This window comes from Ylistrum balloti, unplaced genomic scaffold, assembly GCF_031769215.1.
Source record: "Ylistrum balloti isolate Yb309-2 unplaced genomic scaffold, AGI_CSIRO_Ybal_v1 Utg369936, whole genome shotgun sequence".
NCBI lineage: Eukaryota > Metazoa > Mollusca > Bivalvia > Pectinida > Pectinidae > Ylistrum > Ylistrum balloti.
This window is the reverse complement of record NW_026782046.1, coordinates 194842-209124: the sequence shown is the minus strand read 5'-3', so window position 1 is coordinate 209124 and position 14283 is coordinate 194842. Positions and strand designations below refer to the sequence as shown.

The 14283-nt window shown below is 33.4% G+C and overlaps 2 protein-coding genes across 2 annotated transcripts; both read right to left on the bottom strand.

The window, feature by feature from the left end:
* Positions 1 to 705: 705 nt before the first annotated feature.
* Positions 706 to 1827, bottom strand: LOC132547161 (galactose-3-O-sulfotransferase 3-like). The gene has a single exon (XM_060210915.1). It carries the CDS (start codon positions 1825 to 1827, stop codon positions 706 to 708), a length of 1122 nt encoding a protein of 373 aa, XP_060066898.1.
* Positions 1828 to 10620: 8793 nt separating this feature from the next.
* On the bottom strand, positions 10621 to 12118 carry LOC132547159 (galactose-3-O-sulfotransferase 2-like). The gene is made up of 2 exons (XM_060210914.1): positions 12099 to 12118; positions 10621 to 11785 (listed from the first exon to the last, which is right to left on the bottom strand). The coding sequence occupies exons 1-2, from the start codon at positions 12116 to 12118 to the stop codon at positions 10621 to 10623; spliced, it is 1185 nt and encodes a 394-aa protein (XP_060066897.1).
* Positions 12119 to 14283: the final 2165 nt, after the last annotated feature.

The following is a 14283-nucleotide window of genomic DNA, read 5'->3' as shown; positions in this document are numbered from 1 at the left end:
AATAGATTTGATAAATAAGCAGCTTATTCTATCTGCGCTTCATTCTCGTCAGAACTGAAAATATCAATACAGTGATAAATTGATAAAATCCAACATTTTAGTGGCAAAATGTAATAAATGACGAGTCTGCATAATTATTTTAACCGAATTTACGGTATAATTTAATGGGATGTTAACTTTTGTTTGTAATGGATGCCTGGCCTATGTAATATATTGAATTAAGACAGAATTCTGTTTTGTAAATAATGATATTGTTTTTCCATGCTGTTTGTTGTTACATCTCCTGGCTCTGTATAACTTACAAGAATCTAAAAGGATTGTATTATCTCATTCCTTAAGTAATTAATATCATTTATAAAATCGATCTGACTTGTTATGAATGGTTGTTTTCCACATCTGTAAAATGTAATCTTAAACATATTTTATGAGAATATATCATTATGCAATACATATGAATTATGAGAATAAATACTCTATGCAAACTTGCCTTTGTTGTGTAATCGAAATAAGTTTTGAAACAAAATATAGACCTTAAACAAATTTTAAAGATACTGGAACAGCGTGCTATAAATACATATTTTGTCTTTGTATTTTAGCATATTCATTCTTGAAAAAGTGAAAAAAAAACTTACCACTTGAAAAAATAATATTTACAATAAAACTATTTTTTCATTAAGATAAAATAACAAAATTCATGGTTTGAAATCAAATAGTGTCGTTGTAGAATCCATACTGCTGCATTCTTATTTCTTTAATAAACGGTATCTCCTTTTTTTCCATATAGGCACAATCTTCTTTAGCAACTTCAAAAGCGTCACTCCAACGTGAGTTAGAGACATGATACGTTACATTTGGTATCGGTTTCTTTTCACAGAAAATCTCTATATCCTGACGTAGACTTCTGTAATATAGCAATTCCTCGTAAAACGTTCCTCCTTGTGCGTGGATTTGGACTTGAAGTCGCCGGAAAAAGAAGTGGTATAATGCATAATCAAGCTCTGCCCATTTTTTGTATAACAGGACATCCCCAGGCTTGAAAGTTATTCTTTCGAACAGTTTCTTTTTAGCGTTGAGCTTTATGTATAAGATATCCTTAATTCCCCAGTTAAGAAGTCTACGCATAAGAATTAAGGACTCGTCGAACATTTCCACAATTATAACGAGCTGAAATTCTCTGTCCAACTTTTGAAGGTATGTTTCGATACCTGTTTTGTCCCGAGTTTTAAAAATGTCTGCTGGAAAGTTGAATTCAAAAGCCATTCTGTTATTTACAAAACCCATTTTAGTTCTACTTTGGTAGGTTGTTGATTTTTGAAGGAACAATGACACAGGATCTGATATATTAAGATTAAATACCTCTCTGGGTTTGATATAATTCAAAGTAGATTTGAAGTGTTCAAAAGGTTCACGTACAATACCTATATTAATTGTGTCGGCAGGCATGATACGTTCAAAGGCATCTTTGTTGTATACAGCATGACAGCATAGTATCTCGTAAACCCTACCCCTAGGGACAGGAAGAATATTTTTATCCGTAACCGTTTCCCAAGAACTTATGACATTTGGATACAGGAATTTCGGTACAAACGGCAACACAACTAGTAGATCTCGCTTCAAGGCAAACCGCAGAAAGATATTTTGAGCCGTTGAACTTGCAGCTTTGTGAACCTTTAGAAAAGCTATATGTCGACGTTCTTTTTTAGTCTGTAGTAGTTTTTGATTGCTCGAAAAAACTGAAGTTTTGGAATCATTTGGTCCATCTGCGTCATGCCTTTTGAACAGAGTGTTAATTAAGTGTGAATTATCTTCGGGGTTCTCTTTCAGCATTGTTATAACATTTCCTTGTCGTATAAAAGCATGGTTTGGTGTTATATTGTTCGTGTAGAATGACAAGGAAAAAATTAAGATCGGCACTACAACCAGGCAATTGAAAGCGAAGAACCTGTCAAAACAAAATAAATGCATCAACAAAATTATTCAAATTTTACATGAAAAGGATGATCATCATATCGCTACATTACATATATAATGAGACTATTTGTCAGATAAGGCAATAAACAGGCGGATCTTTACCACTGACCACCTGATTGGGGACACATTTTTTTTCTTTTCTTGTTTTTGGGGAGAGTTGACTCAGTAGTGCTTGGTTTGTTAAGGTACATGTATAACGGATATATTGTGAAGAAATTTAAACATGAATACAACAAACATTTGAGATCCTTTCCCTTGAGGCACCTTTTCACCGAGTTTCTGTCAACGGGAATAAAAACGAAAGTTTATGTATTGGTTTACCATTATGCCTTTGATTTTACACCATAAGATGAAAGAGAACGCTATTTCACTACGTAGTGTGTTATTAACAATAGTACTGAGCAACTGTCTAAAGACTGACCTTGAATGACCTCACTTTTTCGCAAAAAAACAAAATACAATATATTCAATAATATAATGCCAGAAAAAAACACGATAGAAGAATCAGGCAAGACACTTCATCAATTATAAATTAAAAGTATAAATCATATGGAAAGATAAATGTAAATGTATCCACGTTTCTTTCAAGCTGACAAATTTAGTTACCGTCATAATGTGTTAAAACAGTATATTTCGGAAACAAAGGGATTATTTTCAAAATTTCAGGTCAATTTTAACCTAAATTTGAGTTGCAATTTAAAAAGAAAGATTAAGAAATCATTTAAAATTTATCGTGCACAGATTCATCAAAATGATTGAATCCTTACTTGTGAAATGAAATGTTGACACGATAAATCGTATGTGCTTTAACCTGTCCGAGGACACACCTTGAAAATATCTAACAGTTGTAGCCTAAGCGGCAGCGTCTTTGCACGATTGAGAACACCGAATTCAGAAGAAATATTATGCCATACTACAAATTGAACGCAATCAACACCTACAACTAACTCTGTTTAAAACATTGTTTAGAGAGAGGGACTAGTTCTATCATAGTGACATATTGCGAAATACATGGATTGAAGACAGGATGTAGTTTTTATTTGGTAAATTACGTAGATTAGTCCTAAATCAATGCAATTTTAAACAGAATTCCTTTCCTCCTCTTTCGGTGGGTTTTCCTACATGTCACAATGTTTATGTCTTCCTACACAAAACCAGGGTTAATACACATGATGTCCAGAAACCCTCGCCTTTCTCTTTTTCTAAAAAAATAAACCTTTACATTGTTACTGGTACTATTCTCAGTTGACAAACAAACAGATCTTTAGTGCTGATAGCTAAAAATGAAAATCTACTAACCGTTGCCCCTCAGGGTACTGACCTTTCGGGATTTTTTAAATCCAGGAAGTAGCCATCAACACATATCTACCTAAGCTGGCTGAGGTTATGGAACTTACGTTTTTGTAATTCTGGTAAGAAGCCAAAACACTTATTTCACTAAGCTTATGCTAATATCTACTTATTTTTTACAAAACGACCAATTATGCTTCTTTTTACTTGTTCATTCTTTGTTTTTCTGTCTGGAATGTCTAGTGACAGTCTTCGATACAAATCACCCATACATTTGTATAACCGTCATACTCTAGGGTCAACTGTTGATGTCCAATGCCTGATCGTAACGTAAACCGAAAGTGGCCGAGGTTGGAAACATCGGTAAACATCGGGATCTTGACGACCCAGTTCCTTAAGATCATTAATATGTTGGAATTTTTTTTGGCCTAAAATGACAATGTCAAACTGCTTGATTTTTTCGATATGTTCAACGATGGATGTTTTAAAAATAGTAAAAAAGTAACTCCTAAAGACATCGAGTAGATATAACATTTGTGTTAATTGAAAAGGAAACCAAAGAAAACCAAAGCAAATGGTATTGAGGTTATCTGCTACCAATATAGTGGTGTCTGTTGATGATATATCAAACGAATGTTGTTGGGATGTTAAAAAGCGAGTTTTACTTTATTTCGTTCGAACAAATATCATGGTTGGTTTAACTCTAACGAACGCCTAATTGCATTGAAGAAAATATCAGAAATACTTTTGTCATTTCCTATACTTTGTAATGTTTATCGTGAAAAAAATATTTGCTCCCAAGAAATATAGTTTGCAGACTAATTTAATACATGTAAACTAGGTCTACAACGTTTTAAATACGAGGCAGATGTAAAACAAATATTGATATTTTCAGAACATTGTTCAAAGACAACTGAACATTAGACATTCACATAATTACATGAAATGTACACATTTATTTCCAACGGCTATTTTCCATTAATATTTCATTATTAATTTCAAAATTAATTTGATAACAACCGTTTTACCTACCTTAATTTTCCCATTTTGCTGTTTCATGAGAGATACTTATGGAAATTATTTTCGTTCAATTGTCTTCAGTCAGCGTATCCAGTCATTATGTATCAGCTATACAGCCAATTTTAGTTTTTCATCAGCAAGATATAAACAAATCTAACCACATGTGCTACTTTCACTACGAATGAATAGACTGTCCACAATTTTTGTCTCACTGTTCAATATACATGGTAACAGATGGTCCCGGTCAGACAGTTAATGATGACACTTTCTTTGTTATGAGAAATACACATAAATCAGTTCTGACCAACATTCACCACTAACAAGAAAATCAATTTTAATTAAAGTTGCTTTAATATCAGTACGAAAGCAACGAAGAAAATGGGCTTCGAATCTACGAGAGAATGGTATACATTACTTATGAGTGTAATATTGTATAGAGTGTTCGTGGCAATATCTTCCCAAAGACGTTTGCCTTTCCTATGGAAACTAAATGTGCCCTTTGTTGGCGGATACCAAAACAAAGTTGTCAGAGTTTATCAAACCAGGTCACAAAGATCTTAAATTTCACTTTAACATATATATTGGTGATAAGGTTCTGCCAAGACTAAGCAGTGTGACCAAAAGCAAAACAAGACTTAATATATTTCTAATTCTTATCAAAATAATTTATCAATGAAAAATACGTAATTTCAATGATGGATCCAGCAACGGGTTTTCAGTATTCTAATAAAGTTAAAAGTATGATTAGTTATTGGAGATTGTGGTTTTATATATCGTCCATAGGCATATTGTCTTTGTCTAATTCAGTTGAATGAAAAAATTCTTTCTTATAAGATTTTGCAATTCTGATAAAACTCCAACCATGCTTTCAGTTTTCCTGGAAGCTTCAGCTGAATTTACTTCTGAAATAGATTACCATCACTTTGTGAAAGTTATTTGGAACTTATTCTGATTATTTGATTTAAAACCATTTAAATTATGTAACTTTGTTCCGTTTAGTTATCTGGTACCGATACCGAATCTGCTGGTAACCAGTACCGGTGTTAACAGTAACCAATACCGGTTTCCAAAGTTATCAATATTATTAAATGTAATTTACGTTGTACACTGAATCTCTAAATTCAGTAAATTCAATACATTTCGTCATTTGGTTTAACATCCATTATTACCACAAATGCTTTCAAGTTATGAATACCGGTTAATCTATGTAACCATTATTGTTCCAACCACTTTTATTGGTCATTTTGGAATGTGTATAACAACCATGAGGTGACTTATTACCATATTTGAAAATAAGATTTGTTTTTCAATTTCCCTACCATTTCTGCGGTTTCATCAACCATGATGGTTGTTGTAGTACTAAGTTTGTTTGACTCCAATGATGGGTTTAAATGATATGGGAAGGCTGAAAAAGGGGAGACAACCTTTATTTATACGTGTAACGCACACGCCGCCTTTATCTGTTTTTACTTACAGAAGAGATTCAATTCTCTCCGTTCTGGTCCGTCGTCCCTGGTCAATGGAAACATGTGAAAATAACCGTCGGCAACACTTATAACAACTTAAATTACTTACAAATGATCCGATAAGTTTCCTGTGTACGTGTATTTGCCATATTATTTTGGAAAATGATTTTTTTTTTCCTTCTTGTATTTATGCTTGAAGCGGTAAGGTGAAAAGACCAGGTGTTTCAGGGTACTGGCACCCCGCCTATCTGATGAGAACGTTCAAGTTGTATATGAAGTTATTTACGAACTCTAGACTGTTTATACTTAAGAACTGTAATACGGATTGATTATATGGTCCAGTCTGAATTATTGTCTAATGTTTGGTTCATAAGCTGATCGTGATTCTTGCTTTGTCATGTAATGTTCAGAACGTTAATTACAGTGCAATACCGGCATATTCCTACAATATTTCTACATTTTTAGTGTATTCTAAATATACTGACGAATAGTTTGAGCTGTCAGGGAATCTGATATGCGTTACAAACACGTATCCAGAGATGTAAATTCGTGTACATGTGCTCTTGAATGTCGCCGAATCACGATCCCTTGATATGGGATTTCCACTAATTTCGTTTTATTTTAATTGTTTTATTTGCTCCAATGTATAGAACGATATGAAGTGTTTCGGTAAAGTAGCTTATTTCACTTTCAATCAAGGATATCACGTAAAAACTGGATCAGGTGAGAAATGACTGCCTTCTGTGCTTCTGTTTGGATATGAGATAGAGTCTGTCGAATGCCTAAAAATAGGTATCGGGATATATTTTGATCGGTGACATATTGGTGGTTGAGCATTTTTTTTAAAGATCTAACAGATTGTAACAAAAACCACAATCGTGTCAAAAAATCTTTAATCGCTCCGCAATAGTTGTGCAAAAATTGAGAAAAACTGTAACATTGAAAGAAAACAAATAAACAGTTAATTATATCAAGCTCATATAATAAAAGGTAGATATAAACTATTAAAGAGGACCAAGTACAACATCAATGTTGACTGTCAGGAGGCGTGATGAAGCATTGATGTACAAAACATGATAGAAAAGTATCTCGTAGAATCTGCCTTTGATGCAGCACAAATATTTTAACTGTTTCTATTCGATCCGGAAGATAAAGGATTTTCATAAAGAAATTTCCGATTTGTTGTAACCTATTTCTTTTTTCATGGTGAAAAACTATGTTGAACTGCTGAACTTAAAGCGTTGTGCGTTTTAAGAAAGACTTATGTTGACGTTCGTCAAGTCGTCTGATTCGAGACAATCGTCTTTTTTGAGGATATTATTTTACCTTTATTTCCTGTCATTCAGGCATGTTATTTTCACTTGATTTGCTTATTGGTGTCTTTTCGATAAATGATTCTTCATGAATCTGAACCGATCGTAGATGGCTATAACAACCACCTCAGTGAATAGTGACAGAATCATAAGTAAAAGAGGCACAAACTTTAAAAAATATTGTAAAAATAAGTTAGCAAATCATGATATCATGTATCTTGCGTTCCTACCATTTTTCATCTTTGAAATATCGTTGCATTTAGAGATACTGGAAGTCTTTTCGCTTGCATATATATGGGGTGATGAGGTGCATTTTTCTACATATCCTGTATCCCTCCATACATATGTATCTTGCGCCCCTCATCGGTGCCGATGATTTGTACCCCATCTTTTTGTTGTACATATAGACTGAAGTTAATGTCATTCAGATCTATATATTATATAACAACAGTGATTGATATTATGGTTGTATTTGAAATGTTCCTGTCTTTTAATAAATGACCATTTGACAACATTTCTTTTCACTGTTGTTGTTTTTTGTTTATAAGACATGTACAACAAATAACAAGATGCAGTCTCTGAGCTGGGTTACCGTGCTAACACAAATAAAATTTATTTCATGAAATAAATACATTTGTGTTAGATGGCTACTTTATATATTCATGTATATATAAATATGTATAATTGTCATAATCCTACAGATGTTCTTCACATTATAATGTTATGTAAGTTGGCTCTTGCATGATTTTGTTATTTGGAATAAGATCTTGAACTCTGACCACCTGGTGACCATCTGTTACCCTATGTAGTTTGTATCTCTTGTTATTTGGATGTTATGTGTGCGCACGTGTTAGCTAAGAGGGCCGTGTAGGGCAACTCGCTATGCGGTCACGGTTTTAGCTTGAGCAGTCAGAGGGGCTGTTCACGCGACCAGCGGCAGTAGCCGTGATGCTAGGCGGTCAGGGCCTGGATTGACCAATCAGCGAGGCGCGCACCTCTTCGTGATTTTGACCGCGTCATATCTTCATCACTCCTCATAATTTTTCTGCTGCTGTGATTACGTTTAATATCTTTCGAAGTCCCACCCATACCACACTCCCACATTTTGTCTTGAGCCAGCTTATATATCCATGTTTTTTTTTTTTTTTTAAATTCAAACTTATGTTTGTATGCCGATAATTTGTACCCCATCTTTTTGTTGTACATATAGACTGAAGTTAATGTCATTCAGATCTATATATTATATAACAACAGTGATTGATATTATGGTTGTATTTGAAATGTTCCTGTCATTTAATAAATGACCATTTGACAACATTTCTTTTCACTGTTGTTGTTTTTTGTTTACAAGACATGTACAACAAATAACAAGCTGCAGTCTCTGAGCTGGGTTACCGTGCTAATACAAATAGATATTTCTTCTATCTTTGTTTTACAATGAAATAATCTACGAGTCATTTATACAATATTCAAGCATTTTTCTGACATATTTGATTTTTTCTAAACAAATGTATTTTCAGTGACTGCATGATGAACGAAAATAATCAACAGTGTTTTTTTAACTAACCTTAGACAGTTCTGTCTGTTCTTGCCCATCGCCACTTTCGACACACAATTGCGAATTATAGCTGATACAATTATACTTTTAATCCTGTATGTCCAATAACGTTTATCTCTATTTTACTCAGTATTTTCCATATCTGTAGCCGTTTAGGGCTATAACTCGAATCTTGGTCTAACACAACGAATTAGGACGTCGACAAGAGAAGAGTGACATTGCGATATGTTCACATATATGAAGTAATTAACTAAAAATGGACTGAAATGTTTGCAGGGTCTCGTTAATATATCATATCGCATGGTTTGAAGATGTTACATTAGCTATTGGTTTCGTTGCTGTATATTTTCTTTTCCTTTGAGAAATTACGTTATCTCATTAAAATCTGCTTAGTATTTCATTTTTATGTTGCCTCAATCCTTACCTTCAAAACGAAGAACGAGAACGACTTAAGTTATTCGTAGTTTGTCACCATTTAATGTCTTGTTTCAAACTTTTCCCACCGAGCCTGAATGCCTAACCTCTGTTTGTGAAGATATTTGCCCAATGGCATGGTTAAATTAACATTTATTTCATTTTCTATTCAGCCTATAAAGTGTTTGTATGATTATTGCATTGTTTCTTGTAAGAATCAAAGAAACTGTTTTGCAAGCAATTTATGTTTTTTTATTCGCAACAACTCTCAAGGTGAAAAGGTTAACGGGGTGGAAGCATATTTGAAAACTCGTGAGGCTGGGCGGAAATTCAACAACTGATCATGTTTCAATATCAATTGTGTGAAAGAGAACGGATTATTTAACATGCTTGCTGGAAGATGATAGGTAAATTAGTAAATGGTACAAAGGTTCGTTATAAAGATAGAAGGGATAGGATAAGAGTAAAGCGAATGCGGTATTCAGAAACATCCCTGAAATATTCACAACAGATGACTTACTGGCATTCCGTATACAATTAGAACAAAACACAAGAGTCGGAATATTGCGTATATTATCTATGTTTTGCAGTGGACACCTACAATGGAGCAGGTATAGTTAATGCATACTAGAAAGACAGATGCAATTTGAAATACTTATTTAGAAGAAAGAAATAAAAACTGCAGAAACAATCTTAATGGAAAATCCATCCTTATTGTACACATTATACGTGCTCTTGTTTCGACAAGGCAGTTACTTTGGTAAGAAGTAGAGTAATGATATTATAACACAAAGTATTATTCTTTTCAAAAAATAAAATAAATTATAAACAATATCTGAACAGAATTCACAACCACTGGTTATCTATAAATGCTTCAAGCTGCCAAAGGCTAGAATAATTTTAAAAAGGTCTATATATATTTTTTTCAATACAGCTTTGTATAATCGAAAATAATACGACCGATCAACGAGCACTGTTAATTCGTCTAAAAACGAAACATTTCGTAAGTCATAAAACAACTTCCTCTTGAACACTATTCTAGAAATTTACCTAAGAGCGAAATGAGGGATGGTCGGTTCACAGGAGTCGAAACTTAACGCACGAACGGAAATTAGGAAGCACAATAACTACTTCGGGATTCATTTTTGCATGGTTGTTCTATTGGGTTTTCCTCTCACTGTCGTTGGTTATTTTCCAAAGGTTACAAAAACACCAGCTTTTGTAACTTTTGTAAAAGGACTTATTAGATTGAAAGGAATACCATGCACCACAACCACTCGTTATGTAATCTCTATGTATTGATTCAAGTCATAATACGTTTTCAACAATCCTCACTGTTACCAATGATAAAGAATTCAAACTGCATAAAAACCCGAAACTTTTCTAGTACTTTATCCTCTTATGACAATAATGTATTAAATTGGAAATTATCTCTTGAAGACAAAAACATCAAATAATTATGATATCCACGAAGTTTAAATAATTAAAGGATATCCACGAAGTTTAAATAATTAAAGGATATACAAGAAGTTAAGTTTATTAAAGGATTTCTCTTGGCATATTTAATTCAATTTAGTGGTAACGTTTATTATCTTTGTACATATTGTCTATGACGTATTTCCTGAATAAAAACTTCCTCTCCGATAATCATATATAGGCAGTCCAGATCTGTGATTTCGAATTGATCGTTCCATGGCGAAGCGTGAACAATCATACTTTCATTCACGTTTCTCAAACAAAACGATTCTACGTCTCTCTGAATTCTTTTGAAGTAAAGGAGTTCCTTCTGAAAGTCTTGCCCTTCTGACTTTATTTTTTCGGACAAACGTTTGTTAAAGAAATCATATAAAGCATAGTCCAATGCTGCCCATTGTTTGTGGAGTTCTTTGATTGCTGTTTTCATTTTTGGAACTTTGGTGAACCAGTACTTCCCATCGTTAATACGTCGATGTATTATATCCTTCAACTGCCAACCGAGTAATCTTCTCATCAGAATTAAAGATTCATCCAGGAAATCCGCCACAAGTACCATGTGGAACTCCTTTTCAAGCTTCCGTAAATACGTTTGTATACTGCTTTTATTTTTATTAACAAATAAAAAATGCGGAAAATTGAACTCATAAGCCATTCTGTTATTAAGAAAATTCCCAACTGCAGATCTTTGAACATATCTGGTTGGGTTATATAGAAATGTTTTTAGTTTATGAGGTCCTGAAATATTGAAGAATTCCTTTGGATGGAAATACCTGATAGTGGATAGGAATTGTCCAAATGGATGCCGGACTAAACCTACATAAACTGTATCCTTGGGCATGATAGTCTGCATTGCAGATTTGTTATAAATCACATGACAGCAAAGTATATCATACCTTCTTCCGATTGGTGGATGAAGGACATTTTGTTCAGATACTGAATTAGTAAGACTTATCACATTACTATTACTTTTTGGCAGCATAAACACAAGATTCCGTACAGCCCCAAAACGCATGAAGATATTTTGTACTGTAGAACTGGCTGCCTTGTGAACTTTGAGGAATACAATATGTCGTGCTTCCGGGTTTCTTCCTTGTCGTTCATTTGAACCAATTTCCTCTAAAATATCAATATTCCTTTTTCTCATGCAATATTGATCAAATCTATTGTGGTCTACTGCAATATAATTCGGCAATCCTGCATACTTTTCATTCCCTGATGCATCAAAAATCAACCACCACAATATGTAAACCAAGACTATCAGCGTCAGAAATCTTATCCTACAAATAAAAGAATAGAAGTAGGTACTCAGTGATACATTCATGAAGAAAAAACGAAGCCAAACTCTAATACACAAGCATAATTTTACAAAGAACATCAATTACTTGGTGTTTTCATGTCGAAGTTGATTCTGTACTCAAACGCTTGTTCCCCCATATCATTATTTCCGTGCAAGATATCGACAGCGGACAGATAGACTCGTAACATATTTCGAGAGATACCAGTTGATGAAGATTTAGGGAAAGATACGGTGTTCTTAACGGTCTCGTTTGTAAATATCATATATTCGGGTACGATATTGATATGACTTACCGCGAGCCGAAGCGTGGCATTTCAACAAATTCAAGAATTTCTTCAACAGTAATGTTGTCTATTAGCGTATCTGCTGTATATTGATGTACCGCGTTTATATTCTCTCTAATATGAAGTAAACTTTCCCACGCATGGTGTCCTTTCTCTGTTCATTGTCATGGAAATTAAAAATGAGTTTATAAGATTTTTCGTACAAACAACTCCTTCATGGTTGGTAAGCACACACAGTGAAGGGATTGTAGATGTGATGTGCTTGCATGAACAGTATAGTTACAACCGACATACTTTTCCTGGTGATATTTAATACTCTGAAAACAAAATAATCTTGTCAAAGGGAAAATCCATATCGGAAAGCAGACAAACACACATTTCCGTTTGTATTGTTGCATTGCAATCAGGCGTGCGATGAAAGCGAGATATGGGGAAATGATTGTCGGCAAACATTAGTCCACGTCAGCAGAACGAAAGTCAATAAAAGTATCATTTGAGCAAATGTAGCACTAAACACCTCATTATTTTGTACATGGCATGTTAATTGCACAATGACTTCTAAATACGAAAAAAATCGACTAGACACTAATAAACATTTTAATCTGTATAATAAGTGAAGTATATATAATCATATTTCTAACTTGCACGCAAAAACTACTGATTACATGGTGAATAAAGTGCTTCAGTAGAGCAAAACCCGGCACAGGTCAAATACCCAATTGAGGCAAAAACACTGTTTATATCTTAGTATATATTGTGTATTTCTTCAGACGTTAAAATACAAGAGTGGATGGAATGGGAACTTCTGTTTTATGTTTCAGCTTTGCTAGTGCTGCTACTTAAAAATGATAGGATTATGACGATTCTAAAATGTTTTTAACACTGTTTGATAAGAAACTTACAATCTTGACATGCAATGTGAAACGCAATCCTAAACTGAAATTAAGGACCATGCTTGATCGAGGCTCAATTTCCAATATAACGTGGCGACATGCTGATTATACTTAAATATTCATACCATTTTCTTCTTTTAAGACTTCGATAGTCAAGATCCCAGTCAAGATCATCTGGCCTATGCATACAGTATATAATTCTAAGTCTATAGCATATGACGAGTTTGAAGAAATATAACAATATGAAAACAAGGTCAAGGCCACTGAGCATGCGTAAAGCTACTGAGATTTCTATGACTTCATTAGAATAAGATTGATATACATGTATAACGCTTCTGGCTCTCTTTTGGTGATTAAATTGATGCTAAATGGTAAAGCCAGTAGGGATTCAATGAGTTTGTTAGACAACACATAAGGAACATCTGACTTTTGAAAGCTATTAATCATTTTGAGGATTCGTTTATATATATTGAATATTGTTTTAAAAAGCTCCCAAGTCTTTAAGATTTCTGTGTAAAACTACTTATTTATTCAATTTTCACCAATGTACAGTTGGTTTATTAACCTGGAAAGCTATTGTTACGGGGAAAGTATACTTTAAACTAGTAACCAAATTTATTGAAAACTACACCTGCAGCAAAAGAACATATATATATATATATAGCATATCTTGGCATCTATCTCAAAATAGACATATTTGTAAAAAAAAAAAAAAAACCGCTTTACTTTCAGCATGGCGACAACTTATTACCATTATCCACTCAAGTGTTGCTTGAAATCTGAATCTCATGTTTAAATTTGAAAACAAAAAAATCTAGAACTATTTTACAAAAGGAAACTTTCAAAACAAGTCAATTGCCGAAAATATCAATTGTTTTTACGGGATATCAAAATATAAATTACACATATATTTGTATGTCTCGTATGTTTTGACATTGATTTAAAGTTTACATGAATTCAAAAATAACCTTTTTCATTTATACATGATACTCTTCAATGTAATTAATATTGAAAGTTCTCTCATTTATTAGATCCTTTATCTAGAAGTATCCTCCACGAACAAAACGACTATTTAAACTGCCTCAGAAAGCTAGGACCGTGGCTAAACGTTTTGAAATATCAATAATGGCAATGACTTAAACAATTACATTCAATAAAGAATAACAAATTTTAATTTTGATATGAATGATTCAAATTAGTCTAGTTAATTTATCAAAATTGTTCTACGGACTAACAAATATTTATTTACTCTGCTGATTGGATATAGGACTCTCGTGAGAATCTTTCGATATTTTAAAAAG

Coding starts and splice junctions, on each gene's coding strand:
- LOC132547161 (XM_060210915.1), bottom strand. CDS start 1,827: ATGCTGAAAGAGAACCCCGAAGATAATTCACACTTAATTAACACTCTG.
- LOC132547159 (XM_060210914.1), bottom strand. CDS start 12,118: ATGCCACGCTTCGGCTCGCG. Junction 11,786..12,098: donor ATGCCACGCTTCGGCTCGCG/GTAAGTCATATC, acceptor TTTTATTTGTAG/GATAAGATTTCTGACGCTGA.